The following is a 23,450-nucleotide window of genomic DNA, read 5'->3' as shown; positions in this document are numbered from 1 at the left end:
ACCCTTACCATGACGATTCGCTGATTGTCTACGCGAAATATAATAAAGAGAACAATTGTTGGGCAATCAGACGATATAGCAGCGATCTGATCTATCTGAACCACCATGAGCTGAAGTCGTTACCAGAGCTTGACATTAATTATCTCCGAAAAGCTCTAGGCCATGGTGCAGTTGGGAGTACGTTAGAAAGTTGGGTCCCAAATTATCTACATCGTCAATCGAAAGTGGACTACAAAGATTTCAAGCTGAATAAGGGTCGCAAGTACAAGAACCCAAGGGAGATAAACCCAGCCACCGGAGAGCCACGAACAATGTGGAGATACAGGGCACTTAAGGACTGTCATATCATTTACCATGGTGAGCCCTATGTTCCTAACATCCTCCGAGACTTCATTGGCTGGGAATTCGATAACACGACAGGGGAGGCCGTCATACGCTGCAAAAATCTGCCTGATATTCGTATATTTGACGAGCACGAGCTAATGAGGCTGCATATAGAAGATGTTAAGAAGCTCTACAACTCACCCCTAGGAACCGTCGAGGACATCGGTCGTCAGAACACAGACCGGATAGTTGAAGCCTTCAACAAGTTTGTTAAAAGGGTTGTTGAACTTCCACTACCCGAGGATGGTTGGCTGGACTACGACACCGACGGGTTCCAATACTAAAGACTAGAGGGAGATTGTTAGTCCCATTTTGTGTATTAGTCTTTTGTATTGTATTTATATGTTTTGGGCTTTAGTAGTCATTTTGTATGTAATAGGCCCAAGGGAAAAGGCCCAAGGGAAATAATGTATAGAAGCCCATTGGGCATGTGATATGACATATTTCTCATGCATGCTTCTCTATAAATAGAGAAGCATGCTGAGAGATAGTTGTTGATTATTAATGGAAAACCTTTTGCCAAAATTCTATCTTACCTACATACTTACTCTCTAGCCTTCACTTTCTCACTCTAACTTTCCATATCCGAAAATAAACTCTCAAGATCCGAGACCACTTAGGTGACTTAGTGTGATTTCCGCTAGCACTAAGTTTGATTGATCCAAAGATTGTTGTTAGATCCACCCGCGTCGGGACCTACACTCTCAACTAAATCTTCTCACTTCCCCGTTCTTTGATCCCAAATGTTTTCTATCATGTTTTTCAATCTACAGCTAAATATATAACTCAAGTTTGTTTATCAAGAAAATAAATAAAGAGTTAAGTGTTATTTTCATATATGAGGTTTGGCCAACTACGAAACTTCAATACATTTTTCAAATGTTTTACAACTGAACACCTGGCGTTTCCAAATCATGCAATTTTCATACTTTCGCTAATCCCGTCTATTTTGGTTATTAAGTCAGAGATAAAACAGTCATTTCTTTTTCTTTTTTTTTTTTAGTTTTTCATTGTTTCAACATAAGTACATCTTTTAAAATTTTGTGTAACCGAGCAATTGACATTTCAAAAATCATGTTTGCATTGGAAAGTTTAGCAATAGTCCAAGCAAAAGATACAACAGGGGTCATAGGTGTGAAGAATCGAGGAAATTCTAAGTGTGAGCGTCGATTGAGTTGGGGAATGAAATTTGTGTTAGGGTTTATAGCTGACATCTAATAAACTGATATAAAGGGATTAAAATAAATGAGAGATGGAAAAAAAAATACAAAATGATCATTTTACTCATGACTATAGACAGGTTTAACGAAAAGTACAAAAATTGCATGATTGTGTGTTCGGTTGCAAAAAAATAAAAAAATGTATTGAATTTGCGTAGTTGGCCAAACCTCATATGAAATGACACCTAATCCCAGGTTACAAAAAAATAGAAATTAAAACAAAAATACAAAATAACTGTTTTACTCCTGACTTAACAGTCAAAATAGATAAGGTTAGTGAAAATGAAAAGTATAAAAATGACATGGTTTAGAAAAATAGACAGGTTAGTGAAAAGCACAAAAATGGCATGGTTTAGAAAAGCCATGTGTTCAGTTGAAAAGAAAATTGTAATTTTGTATAGTCGGCCAAATCCAAGACATGACAATGGCAGGACCTCAAAAAAGAGTTATATAAGCTGAAATCATGTGATTTAAAATGTTGGGTTAATGTAATTGACACAAAGCATATGGAGACCAACTTTCATAAAATATACTTGACAAGGCAAGGCATAATGGTTAATGGTACTTTAACCATGTTCATGCAAACACCGACACAAAAAGAGTACAACAAAAACTCGAATTATTATTAAAAATCTAACGAGTCTTCACTCCAACAACTACTAAAACAGATCCGTCGTACAAAAAATCAAAAAAACACATGATGAACTACTAGCACATAACATATATTATTTAGTGAGATTTGACATACTCCTGAACAATGTGAAGCCCTTCACTTTCCTCGCCATAATCCTGCAAGATTTAACGAAATTTAAATTAATTAAAAAAATTGTGTACAATAAACAAGTATATATTTTTACGATTTCGAAAGGTAACAATACCTTCACAACAAGGCATGAGCAACCCACAACTTTCCTTGCCTTCCCTTCCGAGTCGATCTTGCACAACTGTAGTATTACATTTCAATGAAACCGTCTAAACTTTTACTTTTATTGCAAATAAAATATCAATATTAGAAAAACCCTATAAACAACCAACGGTACGAATAATAAATTTAATATGATTTTTTAACGGCAATAAATTTAATATGATAAATAAGATTTCAAAAACTATACCATAACAAAATCAGTTCCACTTTATTTAATAATGAAATGTATAATGATAATTGTGTTTATGAAGAGACAACTTGAGTGCTAAAATAAGTTTAACAAACTATAACTCAAACAGGTTTGATTAAATGATAATTATAAGAGAATTATAATGATAATAACACTTTGATAGATATAGGTGACAAAAAAACTTACACCAGCCCACTCGCCAAGAGTCTTTGCACTGGGGACGGTTACCAAACTCACGTTATGGTCAGCACAAAGAGCTTTGACCAACTTTTGATAATCGGGCTGGTTGCAATCTTCAGCTAAAACACAAAGCAGAGCAGCATGTTTCTCGATGACTTTTGCAGCCTCGTGAAGACCACGAATAAGACCACCATGAGCAAGTGATTTTCTTAAAACGAGCTGCAAAGCTGTCATGATGTCCATTGGCTCACCAAGAGCCGGAGCAGGTGCCTCAACTGGAACAACACCATCTTCACTGCACGACCAAATCATATATAAGATTATAAAAGTTGAATATGAACCGCATGATACAATTTCTTTAAACAGATCAAACAGATTAGTCAACGAGTTAAACATGTTGTAAATGGGATAAGTGATTGAAACTTGAGTTTATATTTCTTTAGTTCTAATTCTAATTCTGAAGGTCAACTTTAACTTGAGTTATTTATTAATCGTGATGGCAATGTAAACCGGTTTACATACAAACTCATTTATTAAAATTTGGGTATTTGTTTCTTTGTTAAAGTGTTAAAAAACTAGTTAAATCTTCCAATAAGAAAGATGATTGGAAAAACCTAAAAAATGTACAACCTTAGTTAATCTAGGACCAGGATTGGTTTTAAAAAATTGATACAAGGTAATCAAACAAACTGTGATTATTACTGAATGAATTGCTGCAGGGCTCGTTAACCTTGACTAGTTTGATGCATGTGCTAGTGTTTCTTGATGAACCAACGCATCCCTTTTACACATGTTCACAAGTTTGACTAAATACGCTAAGACCCCACTTTAAACTCTAAAACTAACTTCAAACTGTTTATACTAATGACACATAACTCATAAGTCGTAATCAAAATTTGACTTAACAGTTAAGGCTAACACTTACAATCTACAAAAGTGCCGAGTAGATTATAAAAAACCATAATTTTATTCAAAAGAAATCACCCTAATCGAAGTCGCATCTCAAAGCAATTTATCTTTATTGATGATGCCTAATAATAAAGACTTACCCTGCCATATTTTCGGTTGATAAGATCTTCGAGTCTATGTCAAACAAAGAAACATTAAGATAAACATTAATAATCCGGAAGAAATAAAGGTGAATTTGCAAGATAAAAATGCTCACACACAAATATAAGTTAACTCATTAACTATTGGAATGAAGTGAATCGACAGAATGTACAACACTACACATCAAGTTAACCAACATACATAGATTGGAACATGAGAATAATTCAACTATTAAAAATTTAAAACCCGCTTACATATCACAATTCTCAAAACTCGAAACCAGTGCAGGTTTACACAATATCACCTAAAAAAATGATGCTTAGTTTATACTATCAATTAAAAGCAATTCAACAGAAACATGATAACAACAAATGAATCAATATATACAGAATCTATCGATCAAACCGCTTATGGATCAATGAAATAAGGATGAATACCTGCTGCTGCACGATCAATGGAACAACTGGTCATTATAAAACCCTAATTCTATCGAAACTTTATTACTTTACCCCCTTCTACTTCTTTTTCTTCTACTTTTTTCCTTCCATTGGTTTTAAAACCGAGCTGAAAGTTTGAGCTCGAACTCACAAAACTTCTTTTCAAAAAAAAAATTAATAAGTTCCAACTAACTACAAAATAATTTCATAGCAAGTTCAGCCGAATACAAAATGCTAACCGAGGATACAAAATAAGCTAACATACACAATTGTGTAAAATAAGATCACTAGCATCCTAACCAACTCGCAACACCAATACTGCAAGAGTTTTGAAAAATAACAACGAGAATTTTGTTTTTAACCGGTTGTCTATTGTAGGAATTGGGATTTGAGAGGTATGTATTTTCCTCACTTTTTAAACAATTTTAATATATATATATATATAATATACTAAAAGTAAAATAATCCGAGCCGAGCTAACGAGCAAGCAAAATTGAGCAAGTCGGGCTCGTTACAAGTCAAGCCGATATGAACTAAGCTCGATTTTTAACTTAGCCGAGCGCTCGGCTCAATTTCAAACCGAGCCATATCATGAGTAATTTTTCCGAGCTTCTAGTGATCCGAGACGCAAGCTTTTGAACAGCCCTATCAATAATATTGGTTCATGAAACTTTAATTTGAATTGATTCTAGCTTAAACAAGCCCAAATTTGAGTTCATATAAAAAAATGAGCTCATTGTTGAGATTTATATATCGAGTTTGAGTAGCCATGCGAGTATAAACGAGCTTGTTACTTGCTAAAATGTAATAGTTTTTATGCTTATAATGGTAAATGAATCTTTTCATAACCGGATCGGATACTGAACCGGACGGGTTACCGGATCAACCCGTCGGACCGGCCAAACTCAAAAATTTTGAAAAAAATGTTAAATGAAAAAATATATAAAGATTTCATAATAAACCGGGTCGACAGGTTGTACCGGTCCAATTCTCCATGCTGACCGGTGAACCGGTTCGAACCATCCAGTTTTTTGAAAAGCGAGTAAACTATATCGAACCGGACTGGTCGGGTGATCGAATCCCGGTCCGACCAGATAAAAAAAAGATCAAAACCGGCTTCTTTTGGATTCAAACATATGTGCCTTGTTTAATGGAACCCAAAGAAGTTTTTGCTTGGTTTACGTTATTCTCGTAAACCACTATTAATAGGTTATACAATATAGCATAAAGATAAAATTTTGTGAGAGTGCTACTGATAAAGTAGGTTGATACACAGCTCAACCATGACATTTCAGCTAAATATTCTTTTAAGTCGTCTTCTTCTCTATTCTATATAAAGAAAATACACATCATTCTGACCATGTAATCAACCTTTAAAAATGTAAAAAAATAAATGAAAATGAAAAATAAATAAAAAAGAAGAAAAGAAAACTTATATGATGTCTTTCAAGTTATTTCAACTTATTCAATCTAAGTTGAGGGATTAAGATGGAAAAAAAGAAATGCTTGTGTATAACAATTGTAATATCTATCATCAAACATTTTTTATATGAGTGATGATTATTATCAAAATTAATGATAAATTTAAAGATAATTGTTACCCAGATTAGTGAAAAGATACAATGATGCTACCATTTTAATGAGACGTCAAGACTAAAGAGGTGATCACTACCTGCTCAGTAAGATGATTTGTACATGACGATCTCTACTGGTCTAATGTGAATATGCTAGCAACCACCCAAACCATTATAAACTTCTACGTTTTATAGTGTAATACTAACTCTAAACTCTTTACTTGATAATCTTAAAGTTTTCATAAGAATTTTTTATCTAACAAGCAAAGCATTTTATGAAAATAGTTAAGACATTAAATATAACATGTGCCACTCTCTCTAGGTTTTCTATAGCTTCCATATATAATCGGTGATTATATAATACTACAAGTTTCTTTTTTAATAGCTAATTTTTTTCCATCTTATTTTATCCACGTGTCTCAGTTAAGACTAGAACACATAACAATTTGTCAATTTGATTGATGGTCATTGGTCATACATCTTTGCCACTTGACCAAGCTACAAAAATAAGACTATTGTTATAGTATAATTTAATATATTAAAAGTTAAATTTATTCATTTTCACAAATCCAACTTGAAGAGTTTAATTAAGATGGACTCTTTCATCATCTTCTGGTTCACTCTTTCATCTTCTTGATCTACATCTTTTGAGGAATTTAATCATAATAAGTTGAACCAACAACACAATGGTTGCTATAGCATGCACTTAAGATGCGAATAATAAGAATCGTATAAGATCATTTGGAGACCTCATCAGAATCGTATTAAGATCATTTGGAGACCTCAGGGAGCTTTTGTGATAGGCAAGAACAATGATGTCTATAGACGTCTTATTGCACAACTCCAATATTGGACGTTCGCTGGGAACTAATTTCTAAAACCCTTTTTTTTCTGAAGTTGCCCTCATTCATCATTTATTTTCATTCGTTTTTTTCTTTTGCTTTTCTTAAGAAAGCTTAAGCTGAACTTATTCAAACCGTTACCCAAGCCGGGCTCGTTCAGCCAGCCTTAATACTAGTGCTTCCTAAGATTTTATTACATAATATTGCGTGATATAATAGCAAGTTCAAACAAGCCCTAATTCAAGTCAGAATAGAGTAAGCGTTACATACTGTCCTACTACAAAGGTTTAAATTAAACATAACGATTGTCAAATACGTCTTGGTTACTACCAAACACGTCATGATTACCGCCCATCCTAAAACCACCAGCTCAGCTCAGCCATCTGTATTCAAAAACAGATATCTCATAGTTATCATATCTAGTAGCTTTTATTAATTTGTCAGAATGATTTCAAATGCTATCACTTTAACTAGAAGTTATATCGTAATTCTAGTAGATATAGCTTTTGATACCTTATCCTCTTTTGCGCTTAAGGCTCTTCAAGTTCTTCAAGATGTAGCTGATAACCTCCTTCAAAGTAGCTTTTCGGTTGTCTTTGAAGTTCCAAAGTTCGTTAATTGCATATCTGCCACTAGGGTTGTATTCATTCATCTCCTTAAAGGCAGTAACCACAGCATCAAAAATTACAGTCCCCCATTCGGCCTTGAGGCCTTTTAGCAATTCATCATTCTCATCAATCACTTCCTGCATCATGCACGATACTTTATTCTTAATATCATTATATGTAATTAATACACAAAGAGTAATTTATGGGCCGGTAGAGACGTTGGGTAAAAGGTCAAAAAGGGTAACGATCCACTCAAGTGGGATTGGTGTTTTCTTTGGCATTCATAATGGGTCAAATTTTGAGCGAAAATCAAATCAAAAACCAAAATTTTTGTTTTTCAGCTTTTGAAAAGGTTTGGTTGTTTTCATTTGGAATCAGCTTGGTAAGTTTTTTCGGTTTTCCATTTGGGCTTGAAAATTTTGGGTCCACCAGAATTTGAATTTGGGCCTAAATATTTCTGTTAATTGATAATTAATTGATTACCAAACATTTGGGCTAAAATATGTAGGTATAATTCTTATAGATCACTAAAAATTCAAAATTAAAAATGAATTCTCAAAAACTCGGTTCGGTTTTAATTACAAGCAAAACCGAAACTGAACCGAAAACATAAAACCAAACCGTCAATTTTTGTTGAAGTTCGGTTTTTTTTGGTTCCATGCACACCCCTAAAAATCTGTAATGTTACTATAATAAATATACACTATGGATGACTTTTGACAGGTTCAACCCAGTTGACTCCCTTTTTAGGCTATTTTTTTTAATGACTCATTTGAGACAAAGCATAACCCAAATCGACTCATTTATAACTAATAGAGTTAATATTACTGCCTCCATTAAAAAGGCATGGGTCAAAAAAGGGCAGTGTTCAGTTTTGAGTCAAGTTGGGTTGATACTTGATACGCAAACTGCCATGTCAGCAAATGAATTTTATGCATACCTTATGTACACCATCATCTCCTTGAACAACTTTCATTGGATGCCACTCAGGATTTTTAAGTTTGTCTTGCCACAAAGAGCACAACTCAGTAGCCTTGATTTGGGCATCGTCGGGGTCAAACTTCTTCTTCAGCGCATCATGAAAAACTCTCGAGTCAAGTTCTCCCATCCTCTTAACCCCAATATTGGTTGTTCCACTTAACATATCTTGCAGGCCCTGAAAAATTACAAATATTTAATGTGCTAATCATGATTAGAAAAACAATATAAATAAAAGGTAAAAGATTAAATATTTGAATAAAACGACGTGTTAGGGGTTGGGTGTGAAACACATTCGGGCCTGGCTGTGTTGACCCACAGACAACTGTTTGACCAATTTTCATGAAAATAATTAATAAATGATTAACATGCAATATATGATCAGAAAAGCAATGTAATTACAATAATCATCCAACCCTTTGGATAAGATAATTTAAGATTTTGTATGCTTCCGTGTATGTCAACTCATTTAAAAAGTTGCAGGGAAAAGCTATGAAATGACAAAATGCCCCTAAATTTAAACCTTGTAATGAAATATGTGTTCAAAATACTACTAAGAGTTGATTCTGTTAGTACAATCAGGGGCATTTTTGTCATTTTTGCAACTCTAAATGTGACAAAAGCATTGAGTTGTTTGAATAGTTGCGTAGTCATATCTACTTTGCTTTTAAATGCTTGGGTGGCCTATCGGCTTGTAAACAAACCGTACGAACACAAAGGTAGCATGTTCGTGCCTGTTCGCTTAACTTTAACCAAAAAATCGAATATGAACAATTAAACGAACCGGTTTTCTTGTTCGTGTTTGTGTATCTTCATTCTTTCACTATATAAACGAGCGTTTCCCGAACATAGTGGAACAAACATAACTGAGCTACAGCCAATTAAATCTTAAAAGCAAATGTGAACAACAATGTGTTAGGTCTAAAAAGTTATTAAAATTAGATAAACTGTAATGGGTTTAAAATTCAAACGAATACATCAATGAATGTAAACCATCGTACATAAATGAACAAACATGAACGAACCTTAACGAATGATTGAATGAACGTTCACGAACATTAATGAGCGTACGAGACATGTGTTCATGTTCGTTCGTCGAGCAATATCTTTTGTTCATGTTCTTTTGTTTACTAATAAAAGCACACAATACCAAAAACTAAACATTAGAATTTAACTTTTAGACTAGAATGCAATACCTTAATCAACTCTTTGCGGGCTTCTTGCAATTCATCATTACTTTGGCGTTCTTTAACAACAAGAGTTTGATTCATTTCCTCAACACCATCCATTTCTTCCATCTTTGCTTCCAGCTCATCATTCATCTTTTTAATTTGTTCTTGAACTGCAGTATCATCTGCATCACCCAAATGTTTCATCACCTGCAGTTTCCCCTTAAGTTCTTCAATTTCCATTTCAAGTTTTTGTTTGGCATCAAGCTGTCTCTCTAACTCTAGAACTTTCTTCAAAGCCTCCTCTTTCTCTCTCTGTCATTCAGAATCCAGTCAGCAAAAGTACCAAAATTATAATTATTATAAACAAGAAGGTATCAAAGACTAGAGGTTCAGGATCCAGTCAACAAAAGTACCAAAATTATAATTATATTATTATAAATAGACTCATTTTGCTTCGGAGTTAATATTTTGAAACTACCAATTTGATCAGATAGATATAAAAACATTACCCGAATCTAGGGTTGTAAGCGAACCAAACGAACACAAGCAGAGCATGTTCATATTCGTTCATTTAACTTTAACTGAACAAACGACCAGACAACAAACGAGGTTTTCGTGTTCGTTAATAGTACAAATAAATGGTTCACGAACATAAACGAGCAAACCTAAGTCAACATAGATAAAAGAACATAACTTAGTGATACCAATTAAAAGTACACTGAGCATCAATCTAGTTGGCCCAAAAAAGTCATAAAACTTGATTAAATTGTAAATTATGATATCTTAATTTCATAAACTAGACGAAATTATAATGGGCCCAAAAATTATGTGAATTTCATAAACGTAAATGAACATTCACGAACACATTTGAAAGTTGAGTCATTTGCTCATGTTTGTTTAATTAAATAAACAAAAAAATTGGTTCATGTTCATTTGTTTATTACAGAAACGAACATAAACAAATTTCCGGCTAGTGAACCGTTTAGTTCGTTTGCAGGCGTACAGGTATTAAGCCAATAATCAGTAAAAGGGCTGAAACTACTATCCCAATAATAAAAACAAATATGAATATTTTAATTAAAGTAAGAGTTCGGTAAACTTGCCTTTTGTTCTTCAACCAGCCTTAAAACACTCTCATCAGCCTTTTTTTGCTCTAAAGAAGCCTTATGCAGAGAACTGTTTTGCATGTCATTCTGGATTCGCGCAAGAGGAAGTGAATCGCATAATATGATTATAGCAAAAAAATTGTTTGAATTAAAGATTGCATATAATGATCACCTTTTGTTTCTCCTCGTCTAGTTTCTGTTTCTCACGTTCTGTTAGGGCTTCTCTCCTATTAAGCTCTTTGCTCCATGCATCAATTTTCCTCTTTCGTTTCTCTAAATCAGCATTCAGCATTTCTTGTTCGTCTAAAACCCTTTTAACATGCTCTCGTGCAAGCCGCTGCATCTTCTTTGTCTCTGGATAAGAACAATATTTGCATGTTAGCAAGACCTTAAATATTTAGAAAAAAATAATACACGGAAAACAAATTTTCTTTCAAAAAAGGGCATGCATGTGTGAAAGCTAGATGGGACAAGATAAAAGATTTAACTTAAAATTAAAACAAAAACATGTAATGCATTCAAATTAGATAAAAAAAAAACCCTCCTATTAACTCTAAGATAAACTTGGTAACCAGAATGTATTATTATTGTGTTTATAATTGTTACATTAAGAGAGTACATATAAAATACAATATTACACTCTAGACCCTCTAATATAATATAATAATAAACAATGTCTAATACCCCCCTGCAAGCTAAGGCCGGGGAGCTATCCTTTAGCTTGGACCGTAAGAGAAATCGCTTAGAGGGTAGAGGCTTTGTAAAAACGTCTGCAATCTGATCGTCTATAGAGATGAACTTCACCGAGAGTTTTCCTTGAGCAACTAGTTCTCGAACAAAATAAAAGTCCACTTCAATATGTTTAGTACGTGCATGGAAGATTGGATTTGCTGACAAGTATGTTACGCCAAGGTTGTCGCACCACAGTGTGGGGGGTGATCTGACCGGTACATGTAGCTCGCGCAAGAGTGCTTGTAACCATGTTAGTTCAAGAATTGTATCAGCTAAAGCTTTATACTCTGATTCTGTGGATGACCGAGAGACAGTCTTTTGTTTACGCGCAGCCCAAGATAAAAGGTTCGACCCAAGATATATAGCATGTCCCCCGGTGGATCGACGGACATCTGGATATCCAGCCGAGTCAACATCAGAGAAGGCACTCAGAGTATTATAAGTGGCATGGAGAACATCAGAGAAGGCACTCGGAGTATTATAAGTGGCATCTGTGTAAGTTCTCCCGCATGGAGAACTGAGGACGATTGTTGTTTGATGAGAAGACCATGTGTGGCGGTACCCTTCAGGTAGCGCAAGATGCGCTTAACAGTGGACCATTGATTTGTTGTTGGCGAGTGCATGAATTGGCAGACCTTATTGACTGCATAGGTAATGTCGGGACGAGAAAGAGTTACATACTGAAGGGCACCAACAATCTGTCTATATTTTACCGGGTTCTCAAACGGGGGGCTGTCACCCAAGGCCAAGTTGGCAGTTGTGGTAATAGGTGAGTCAGCCGGTTGCGCATTAGATAAGTTTGCACGTTGTAATAATTCCAGAATGTATTTTTGTTGTGACATGATGATGTTCGAGCCTTGGTGGATGATCTCAATTCCCAAAAAATAGGAGAGTCGGCCCATGTCCTGTACCGCAAAGGACTGGCTAAGATTGTGAACCATGTGATCAATTGCTTGTGAGTTGTTACCTATCAAAATAATATCATCTACATAGACAAGTAGATACAAGAGAGTACCCCTGGAAGAGTAAATGAACAGGGAAGGATCCGTCTTGGAACCTCGAAAACCGAGCCCTAGAAGAGCTGTAGTCAACCGTTGGAACCAAGCTCAAGGGGCCTGCTTTAATCCATACAGAGACTGATGCAATAGACAAAACATGATCAGGTCTCTGTGGGTCAACAAAGCCTAAGCCTGGTGGTGGTTGTAAATACACTATCTCGTTTAATTCACCATGTAAAAATGCATTCTGAACATCAAGTTGTCGTAGTTGCCATTTTTGTGCAACTGCTAAAGAAAGGACCACACGAATGGTAGTAGATTTGACAACCGGGCTAAAAGTCTCCTGATAGTCAATGCCCGGTTGTTGTCGAAAACCTTTTGCGACTAAACGAGCTTTATGACGTGTAATAGCTCCTGTTTGGTCCCGTTTTTGTAAACTCACTTACAATCAACAATATTAGAGCCCGGAGCACGAGGAACCAAAGACCACGTATCATTTCTCATTAATGCTGAGTATTCTTCAGCCATGGCTTGGCGCCATTTAGGATGTGTGTTAGCAACGGTAAAAGAGGCAAGTTCAGTATCAGGATTAAGGGTGGTAGAGAGAAAAGAGGCTGCATTAAAAGGCTTTGTAGTTTTCGGGTTTTGGCGGAGATTCGATGGGCGTTGAGGAGGTGGAGGCGGGGCTGTAGGGGCTGGTTCATTGGTGGTAGATGGAGTGGGTGTTGTAGAAGGCGTAAGGGCTCGTTGGGCTGTGGGGGCTGGTTGAGTCGTCGAGTCGGTTTCAAGTGTGTTGGTGAGCGGAGATGGTGTGGCTGATGTAGAGACCATAGGAGTTGTGGGATTGGTGTCGGTAGTGCAGGGCTTGACGGTTTTGGCTTTGCGAGTTAAGTATGGATTAGCGGTGGACGGGTAGGAGGTGGGGGTGGGGGTGGGGGTGATGGAGGTGTTGTAGGTGGAATGGTAGGATAGGAAGAGACATACATTTCTGGAGGCTCGGATGGGGAGAATGGGATGGATTGTTTGGGTGAATGGGAAGTGTTGTTCATTAAAACGAACATGGCGTGCAACGTAGATGCGTTCAGTTTGTGGATCGAAGCATCGATAACCATGATGAGCAGGACTGTAACCTAAAAAGACACACGGGGTGGACCGAAAATCCATTTTGTGTTTGTTGTAGGGATGGAGATATGGGAAACACTGCAAGCCGAAAACTCGTAAAAAGTTGTAGTCAGGTGGGTAGTGAAACATGTGTTCAAATGGGGATCTGGATGAATTTGTACGAGAGGGCATACGGTTTATTAGGTAGACTGCTATGTCGAAAGCAAAATTCCAAAAACGTTGCGGGACATGTGATTGGGCTAATAAGGTGAGACCTGTTTCGACAACGTGTCGATGTTGACGTTCCACAATTCCGTTTTGTTCACTGGTATGTGGACAGGAAAGACGGTGTGTGATACTTAGGGTAGTAAGAAAGGTAGATAAAGCTTCTGAATTCCCCACCCCAATCACTTTGAACAGACTTAAGCTTAGTGTTAAATTGTCTTTCAACCATAGTGATAAACTGTTTGAAGATTCCAAAAACATCTTACGCTTGAATGGAAAAATCCACATAAACTTAGAAAAATGGTCTACACACAGCAAAAAGTAATTATGGCCCTCAAAGGACGTAATGGGGGCAGGGCCCAAACATCACAAAAGATAAGATCTAAAACACGTGAACTCTTAAAATTGGATGACAATAAATGTAATTTAGAAGACTTTCCGACATGACATGAATCACAAACAGTACTAAAAACATTGTTTTGTAAAGGTAAATGATAAAAAGATAGCATTGACTTCAAAAGCTATGGATGAGGATGTCACAGTCTTTGATGCCAAGTTGATGAGGAGGCACGAATCGCAGAGAATGAAACTTTAGACACGGGTTGTAAACGCGGGAGCTTCAGGGAGTACAGACCGCCATTACTTGGACCCGTGAGGAGGGTAGTGTGTGTAAACTTGTCCTTCACAGCAAAAAAAGTAGCATGAAATTCAAAATAAACGTTATTGTCAAGGAAAAAACGTTGGACAGAAAGGAGATTTTGTTTTATTCGGGGACATGAAGTATGTTATTAAGGTCAAAGGTTTTAGCGGGTGAGGTAAAACGAGTGGAACCAATATACAAAATGGGGAGGCCCTTACCGTTGCCAACATAAAGACTGTCATCACCATGGTAGGCTTCAGAGTTATCGAGGCTGGAGAGATCCATAGCAACATGGTTCTTTGAGCCGGTGTCCGGGGAACCAGTTGTTGAAAGCTCAGGAGCAATGATCTGCATAGTTGGCAGACGGTTGTTGTCTTGAGCGGAAAGTGGCAGTATTACGATTGGGGCATTCAGACGGTATATGACCTATGCCACACCTGTTGCATGTCCCATAAACAGTATTTTGATTAGACGCCCAACTAAACTGATTTCGATAACCTCCCGTGTTGTTGCGGTTGTTAGAGTTGCCACGTCCGCGACCGTTGCCTTGTCGATTGTTTTGGTTACGGTTTATGTTCTGATTTGTGTAGTATGCTTGTGACAACTGAGATGAAGGCGGTTGTAGTTGTAACCCTAGCTGGGCAGCCAATTGTTGGACTGCGTGAATTGCATCAGCATGATAAGACGCTGAGACGGACGAACCTGCGGTGGCCGGAGCAGCAGGTTTGCGGGCTGCTGTAAATGCTTGTGTTGGTGAGATATGAACCGCTGTTTTGTTGAGCATGTAATCGTGGTCTGCTAGTAGTCCATGTAGTTCTATAAAGGCAGTTGAAAATTGGCGACCGAGAATGGTTGACTTAAAAGTTAAACCCGTTGTACCCGAGAGAACTAGCAGTACCAGATCTTTCTCCTTCATTGCTTCGCCAATATTTGCAAGCGCATCAGAATATTCTTGATATTCTTGAGCCCTGGTCAGGTACGCGGAGGAGGTTTCATCGGCTTTCATCTCTGGTTCGCCAATGTTTTGGTTACGGTTTATGTTCTGATTTGTGTAGTATGCTTGTGACAACTGAGATGAAGGCGGTTGTAGTTGTAACCCTAGCTGGGCAGCCAATTGTTGGACTGCGTGAATTGCATCAGCATGAGAAGACGCTGAGCCGGACGAACCTGCGGTGGCCGGAGCAGCAGGTTTGCGGGCTGCTGTAAATGCTTGTGTTGGTGAGATATGAACCGCTGTTTTGTTGAGCATGTAATCGTGGTCTGCTAGTAGTCCATGTAGTTCTATAAAGGCAGTTGAAAATTGGCGACCGAGAATGGTTGACTTAAAAGTTAAACCCGTTGTACCCGAGAGAACTAGCATTACCAGATCTTTCTCCTTCATTGGTTCACCAATATTTGCAAGCGCATCAGAATATTCTTGATATTCTTGAGCCCTGGTCAGGTACGCGGAGGAGGTTTCATCGGCTTTCATCTCTGGTTCGCCAATGTTTTGGTTACGGTTTATGTTCTGATTTGTGTAGTATGCTTGTGACAACTGAGATGAAGGCGGTTGTAGTTGTAACCCTAGCTGGGCAGCCAATTGTTGGACTGCGTGAATTGCATCAGCATGAGAAGACGCTGAGCTGGACGAACCTGCGGTGGCCGGAGCAGCAGGTTTGCGGGCTGCTGTAAATGCTTGTGTTGGTGAGATATGAACCGCTGTTTTGTTGAGCATGTAATCGTGGTCTGCTAGTAGTCCATGTAGTTCTATAAAGGCAGTTGAAAATTGGCGACCGAGAATGGTTGACTTAAAAGTTAAACCCATTGTACCCGAGAGAACTAGCATTACCAGATCTTTCTCCTTCATTGGTTCGCCAATATTTGCAAGCGCATCAGAATATTCTTGATATTCTTGAGCCCTGGTCAGGTACGCGGAGGAGGTTTCATCGGCTTTCATCTCTGGTTCGCCAATGTTTTGGTTACGGTTTATGTTCTGATTTGTGTAGTATGCTTGTGACAACTGAGATGAAGGCGGTTGTAGTTGTAACCCTAGCTGGGCAGCCAATTGTTGGACTGCGTGAATTGCATCAGCATGAGAAGACGCTGAGCCGGACGAACCTGCGGTGGCCGGAGCAGCAGGTTTGCGGGCTGCTGTAAATGCTTGTGTTGGTGAGATATGAACCGCTGTTTTGTTGAGAATGTATTCGTGGTCTGCTAGTAGTCCATGTAGTTCTATAAAGGCAGTTGAAAACTGGCGACCGAGAATGGTTGACTTAAAAGTTAAACCCGTTGTACTCTTCTCTAAGACCCGAGAGAACTAGCAGTACCAGATCTTTCTCCTTCATTGGTTCGCCAATATTTGCAAGCGCATCAGAATATTCTTGATATTCTTGAGCCCTGGTCAGGTACGCGGAGGAGGTTTCATCGGCTTTCATCTCTAGTTTAAGAAGCTGAGTTCTTAGGGTGTATTCCCTAAAGGCTGTGTGAGGAGCATAAGCACGCTCAAGAGATAACCAAAGATCACGTGAAGTATGTCCTTGAACATGCTGGAACGACGCCTTACAGATGGTAGAAGTAATTAACATCCGTACATGGGCATCATTCGAAACCCATGTTAAGAAATTAGGGTTGGGTTGAGGCGTCGGTGGGGCTGTTTCTTTACCAGAGACGGTCGCGGCAGCTTCTATAGTTTCTGGTGGACGTATTGTGCCGTCCACATAACCGAACAGGTTATTAGTGACCAAAAAAGGTTGTATCATCGCCTTCCGGTAACCATAATTGGTTGGTGATAGAGTGAACCCAAACTTGTGGGAATTATGGGAAGTTTTCTCAGCTGTAGTGATTGCAGCAAGAAGAGCCATTGTTTGGCTGGAAGAAACTGCTGTAGCAAAGCTGCTGGTGAAGGAAAAAAAATATGTCGAAAGTTTTTTTTTTCTGTTTTTAGGGTTAGGAGAGGATGGCGGCTGAATGGCTCTGATACCAAGATAAACTTGGTAACCAGAATGTATTATTATTGTGTTTGTAATTGTTACATTAAGAGAGTATATATAAAATACAATATTACACTCTAGACCCTCTAATATAATATAATAATAAACAATGTCTAATACTCTACCATCAAAAAATCACATATTTTTGTATAAATAAAGTTTTTATCATCATATTTTGCTCAGTAATTCACAAAATCAATAAAACAAACCTTCAAAGAAGGCTTGGTGAAGATTCTCTTTTTCTTCAATAATCCTACTCAAAGACATGCTTTTCTGATTAAACTTCATCTGCAAATCATCAAGACTTTCATTCCTCATATCAATTTCACTTGCCAACTCAACCACAGTTTTGTTTCTGGTTTTCACAGCTTCTTGAACAAGATCAGCTATCGTTTTCAGCTCTCTGTTGGCGCGAAGATAATCTCCAATAGGGTCTTGTGATTCAAAATCACTTGCACGAGCTAACCACACATAAATACTTGAACCTTTTGGATTTTCAGCAACACTCCAGTCTTTCTTACTGTGACGAGCAGCTTCATAAGATTTCTCAAACTGCATAGCATTCTTAAAGCCAATCCAGTCATTGTTGAACGTCACCAACGCTTGCGCAGATTGGGTTTTATCATCATTTAACAGCTGAACAACTGCAGGCTTGTATTTTGAGAACTTTTTCATCCAAAACTCTGTGTTTTCAACGTCATCACCACTATCAGGCTCTTTGACTATGTTGACCACAATCCCAGTCCAAGGCCAACAAAACAAGTCTTGCTCTTCAGAAACTGGAGTTGCAGCTATTGGAGGTGCCACTTTCAGTGGTGTTTCTGCCTCATCCGCCAACTCATTCTCTAGGTACAATGTTAAAGCAAGATGATTGGCCTTTTGCTTTGCATTTCTATTTGAAGAACCTTTGCTTACTCCTGAAGCATGTTGATGCAAGTCTTTGTACTTGAAGTTCTGCTTTTTCTTGCCAGCACAAAACGGACACCTAAGAATGCCATTGGGATACTTAACCTTTAGTGTTCCGTCCCTCAATTGCTGATATGGCTTGTCTTTGTACTCAGCAATCTCTGAATCACTGAATTCGGACTCCTCACCGGAACTGTACTCCATCTATCCTGGTAAACAAAAATAAAGCACAACTTAATAAGATAAAGATACAACATGTTCAGACATTGATAGAGCACATATAAGTAAAGATCATTTCAACGATGAGATATTGTATGCTAGTTCATTGTAGAAACCCAAAGATCATTTCAACTCAGATTCTATGATCTAAGGTTCAACTTAACATTCAGTTTAAGTTCACACGTCAAGCCACTGTGTACTCTATACAATTTCATGAAAAGAACACAAGCAGAAAAAAAAAGTGAGTCAAATATCATTATTGTAACAATCATAGTAATTAAAATCTGTCTCCATTTACTATATAACAAACCAAACAGGAAATCATATATGTAGATCATTTCAGGTCGATTCGCTGTTCATGCCAAGCAGATAAAAAGAACAAAATCTCAAGTCATTTCTCTTTCTCAATGATTACCACCTACCAAACACACCCTAAATGTATTTCTCCACTACAAGGACCGACAACTCAACTACAAAGCTTAAAACACACAGTAACTTCGCAAAATTCAACAGCACGCAATCAAAACCTCGGTACAACAAACAAATAAACCCTAAATTACATGTCGTTACCAAAATGCACTACAAAAATAACACACTAACCGTATTTCTCGACTACGAGGAAAACAGCTCAACTTCAAAGCTTAAAACACAGTAATTCACAAGATCAAATAGTACGAACATCACTAGGTTACGCACAATCAAAACCTCTGTACAACGAAGAAATAAACCCTAAATTGCATGTCCTTAACAAAATGCTCTTCGAAGATAACAAACTAATCGTATTTATCGACTACGAGGACATCGACTCAACTACAAAGCTTCAAACACACATTAATTCCAAAAAAAATCAACAGTATGAGCATCACTAGTGTACGAACCATCAAAACCTCCGTACAATGAAAACACAAACCCTAAATTACACGCCGTTACCAAAATGCACGAAGAAGATAAAAACGAAGCTAGATTCAACACCTTAAAGTACTCTATTCAACAATGATTATCGAAAACTACATGAAATTCAGCTGTAAACGAGATTAATCAAAGTACCTTCACTAATGTACTGTTGACGATGATCGGCGATGGAAAACAGCAGCTTCCGGCGGTCAACAGACGGATGAAGAAGCACCGTCGGTTGATCGATCGGAACCCTAAGGACTACGTACGGAAGAAAATGATTTCAGTGTGACCCCTATTTGTCCGTTGGTGGATGAATCTGACGTGTCGGAGTGATAAGAACATGCTGGTGTGGTACTGTGGTGAGCCATAGAGGTTGGGCCAATTCGAGCTGGGTTCGGCCCATGGGCCAGTTGTATCTCACACAAACACTGTATTATTATTATTACTAGCATAGACCCGTAATTTAAAGGTGCACAAAAAACCTAAACCCGGAACTGACCCAAAATCATCATCATCGTACTCAATATATCTCACCAATAACAAAGCTATGGTAGGGTCCGAGTAGGGTAAGATGTAGGCAGCCTTATCTCTACCCGTAGGAAGAGAGAGGCTGCTTCCGGTGAGACCCCCGGCTCGAAAGTAGTTTTGCATCAAGCCTTGGACATAAAGCACATAGCACTCAACCATCAGCACATTGGCCGATTTTTTCACGTACCTTTGTCTTTCGGCTATCAACGCCATCACATGATGCTGATTAACCTTTCACCACTTTTTACGTTATTTTCACGAGATTAGTTAAATAACGTCAAAATTAGTACAATTTCACTTTTGTCCACCCGAGGGTTCACAAAAAAAACCAAAATTGGTTTTTTATACCTGGGTTTTTAATACTCGTACCCGACCCTATCTGTATGGTACGAATAAGGTATACATTACAATACCAAAAACCATACCCGAACCGGACCTGATTTGTACCCGGTAATACCCGAAAATCAGAGCCGGTTCTATACCCGGAACCGAATTTTTCAAATATCCGATCTATACCCGAAATTACCCCGACAAATACCTGAAAAATACCCCTAAAAACTGCAACCCCTTAAAAAATCCAATCTATACCCAAAAAATACCTGGAAAAAAACCCGAACAAACCCAAAAATAGGTTTTTCAATACCCGAAAATATGATATTCAAATACCCGGCTTTAGAATACCTGGTTCTATACCCGGCCTGAACCCGATACATAGGGTATGTTTTTAGAGGCAATACCCGGACCCGTATCCGACCCAGGTATTGTCAATAACCAATTTTCCAATACCCGGTCATACCCGAACTCAGTTCCATACCCAGAACCGAGTATTTGAAAAACCCGATTTGGGCACCTTTATGTGTGATACGCGTGGTTAAAAAATACAATAAAAAGGTTACATTTAATAATATACCTAACAACATACCTTATGAATTAATAACATATAAATAATGATAAACAAGTTTACAATTCATAAATCTTTAGAAACCTTTTTAAATATAACATTAGATAGTGACTCGTGTGATTAGAAGAAATGTTAAGATCATTATATTTAAATATATTTATAAGGCTAACTTATAACATACTAATATGATATTTAATGAAATTGTATATATATTTATTCATCTAGAATATTTATATAACTTAGTTATTGGATTTCCAAATATAGCTTAATTGATTGTCTTGATAAGATATGAAACTGTTCACATGACATCCTATGTAAAGACCTTTAAAATGATTTCATGTAAAAAAATCATCTTGTTTTAATAGTATAGTTATATATTATTATTGTTGTTGTTGTTGTTGTTGTGGGTATTCATAGATATCATTCCGTCAAAAATTTATCATACCTGAGTATGTCTCTTGGCCCATTTTTCATGACACACAGTTACAATTCTCTTTGATCTGAGATCCTTTATCTTGGTTTTGGTGAGTTTCCCAACCCTTTGTTTTAGGATTAGTTGGTTCTATTTCTCGATGGGGGTGGAGGCATTGTTTTTATCAACTATTATTTAAAAATTATCAAGTTATTTAGTGATCAGATGAATAAAATAACCATTTCTCTTAAAACTCTAAATTTTAAAAAAAGTAGGGGTTATATTTAAGTTTTAGCGATGGAGATGGATATAAAGATCCTATTTTGATGTTGTAAGTTTGTAACCTAAAAAAACAACACTTTTGGGTATATGGCTCAATTGGTTTTGGGCATGTTACTAATTTGATACTTTTCCTGATTTGGGTTCATAATGATATCAGGTGATCCCGAGTTAGTTAGACTAATATCAAACTCGTTTACTCGTACTGAAATGAGAATGTTATACTTAATAGAAGGTAGTCATTTTAATGTGTGTTGCAATGTTGCATCTCCAAAGTTACGTCACAAAAAAATCCATCATCTAGGCATGAGATACACGAATCATGGTCATGTATTCAGTTTTAATTTTCTACATGGCTTTTTACTCATTCATATCCGCTTAAATGTATGTGACGTACTGATGTGTAATGTTATGTTGTATACCAACTTTTCAATCATGTGTAAAAAAAATTAAAAAGCAATGTAATATGTGACACCTCGCTTTATATCTACAAGAGTTAAGTGTCATTTTGGTATATGTGGTTTGACCAACTATGCAACTTTAGTATCTATATTTTATTTTATGCAAATGACTACCCTAGTTTCAAAAAACTTGCATTTTTAGTACTTTTTTTTAACTCCATCTATTTTATCAGTTAAGTCAAGAGTACTTTGATAATTTTGTAATTTTCTTAATTTTTTCTTTTCTTTTAAATGCTTTCCCCCCTTTTAAATACCGACGACATTCACCCCCACCGGAAATCCGCTGCCGGAAACTACTTCAGCTCGTCAGCGAACGCACCAGGTTTGCCGGAAATGTTCGTGAACTCCATCGTCGTCATCGCTTCGTACCGAACCATCATAAGCCTAATCCGTTGCTGCTCGTTCTTCCAAGGTCACTAGTGATGGCAGTTAGGAAGGCCGATGGCTGCTGCCATATCTCCCGCAGTAGCAGCGGCGGCGGCGAGGACGATGACGATGACGATGGCTAGGGGTGTTCAAAACCGAATACCCGAAGTTTCGGATATCCGGACCTTTCGGATAGTGAATTTCACTATCCGAATCCGAATCTGAAATTTCAAATACCCAAAGTTCGGATATCCAAAATTTCGGATATCCGATCGGATAGCGAATCGGATATCCAAAAATCTAAAAAAAGAAAAATAAAACCAAAACAAAAAAACAAAAACCTGTTTCTAACTTAAATCTCAAGAACCCTAGTTTTTCAATCCAGCAAACTAACAACAAATTGTTCAAGATAAACACAACCCATTATTTCAAACTAAACAATCTTCTCAAACAAACATCTTGATAACTAAAAGCAACTTATGGTGACGAACGATGGTCATAGAGACGGCACGAACGACGGTTGTGGAGATAGCACGGACGCCGTTAGATGAGGGCCGGAGCCTAGATGTGGTACGGCTAACAGTGCCTTGCGGTGGTGGCGTCTCAGCAGCGGTGTATTGTGGTAGCTGGTGGGAGTCGGGAAAAACTGAAGCAAAGAGCAAAGATGAAAGTTAATGAAGATGTAGATTGGTCGCTGTGTAACTGTGTTATGACTTTAGAAAAGAAAAGAAAAAATTAAGAAAATTACAAAATTACCAAAGTACCCTTAACTTAACTGATAAAATAGACGGAGTTAAAAAAAAGTACTAATAATGCAAGTTTTTTGAAACTGGGGTAGTTATTTGCATAGAATAAAATATAAGTATTAAAGTTACATAATTGATCAAACCAAATGTATCAAAATATATACCATAATGTGTATATATTTTGTATTTATTAAGGTTTGATACTCTCTTTTTCCTACCCATTAGATTTATTTGCTTTCGATCTTAAAAAGTTTATGTTATTTGTGATTTCCTACGACTAAAGACAGAATGCTAACAATATTGGTGATTTTCTTAGTATATAATTCAGGTTCTCCATAAGATATTTTAGCATTTTCAATGGTGACATAAGATCATTCGCGAGGTTGAGAATTTATTAGGGGTGA

At 37.2% G+C, this 23,450-nt stretch overlaps 2 protein-coding genes across 3 annotated transcripts; both read right to left on the bottom strand.

Annotated features, from left to right (window-relative positions):
• Positions 1 to 2,262: 2,262 nt before the first annotated feature.
• Positions 2,263 to 3,979, bottom strand: LOC143560378 (small ribosomal subunit protein eS12-like). Its single transcript, XM_077048690.1, has 4 exons — positions 3,949 to 3,979; positions 2,906 to 3,194; positions 2,483 to 2,548; positions 2,263 to 2,393 (listed from the first exon to the last, which is right to left on the bottom strand). The coding sequence occupies exons 1-4, from the start codon at positions 3,954 to 3,956 to the stop codon at positions 2,334 to 2,336; spliced, it is 423 nt and encodes a 140-aa protein (XP_076904805.1). The 5' UTR covers positions 3,957 to 3,979; the 3' UTR covers positions 2,263 to 2,333.
• A 3,301-nt stretch (positions 3,980 to 7,280) lies between these two features.
• LOC143560393 (factor of DNA methylation 1-like) lies at positions 7,281 to 19,625 on the bottom strand. Of its 2 annotated transcripts, none has more exons than XM_077048701.1 (7): positions 19,504 to 19,625; positions 17,541 to 18,446; positions 10,839 to 11,020; positions 10,660 to 10,753; positions 9,585 to 9,868; positions 8,351 to 8,566; positions 7,281 to 7,547 (listed from the first exon to the last, which is right to left on the bottom strand). In XM_077048701.1, the coding sequence occupies exons 2-7, from the start codon at positions 18,439 to 18,441 to the stop codon at positions 7,317 to 7,319; spliced, it is 1,908 nt and encodes a 635-aa protein (XP_076904816.1). In that variant the 5' UTR covers positions 18,442 to 18,446; positions 19,504 to 19,625; the 3' UTR covers positions 7,281 to 7,316. The 2 variants fall into 2 exon arrangements, with proteins under 2 accessions (XP_076904816.1, XP_076904817.1); XM_077048702.1 differs by having other exon boundaries at positions 17,541 to 18,441.
• Positions 19,626 to 23,450: the final 3,825 nt, after the last annotated feature.

This window comes from Bidens hawaiensis, unplaced genomic scaffold (genome assembly GCF_021521415.1).
Source record: "Bidens hawaiensis isolate Kalapana, Puna unplaced genomic scaffold, B.hawaiensis_p1.1 tig00020328_1, whole genome shotgun sequence".
Classification (NCBI taxonomy): domain Eukaryota; kingdom Viridiplantae; phylum Streptophyta; class Magnoliopsida; order Asterales; family Asteraceae; genus Bidens; species Bidens hawaiensis.
This window is presented reverse-complemented; position numbering and strand designations above follow the sequence as displayed.

Coding starts and splice junctions, on each gene's coding strand:
- LOC143560378 (XM_077048690.1), bottom strand. Junction 2,549..2,905: donor CTCTTGGCGAGTGGGCTGGT/GTAAGTTTTTTT, acceptor GTAATACTACAG/TTGTGCAAGATCGACTCGGA. Junction 2,394..2,482: donor GCTCATGCCTTGTTGTGAAG/GTATTGTTACCT, acceptor TAAATCTTGCAG/GATTATGGCGAGGAAAGTGA.
- LOC143560393 (XM_077048701.1), bottom strand. CDS start 18,441: ATGGAGTACAGTTCCGGTGAGGAGTCCGAATTCAGTGATTCAGAGATT. Junction 10,754..10,838: donor TAGACGAGGAGAAACAAAAG/GTGATCATTATA, acceptor GCGCGAATCCAG/AATGACATGCAAAACAGTTC. Junction 9,869..10,659: donor GGTTGAAGAACAAAAGGCAA/GTTTACCGAACT, acceptor AATGACAGAGAG/AGAAAGAGGAGGCTTTGAAG.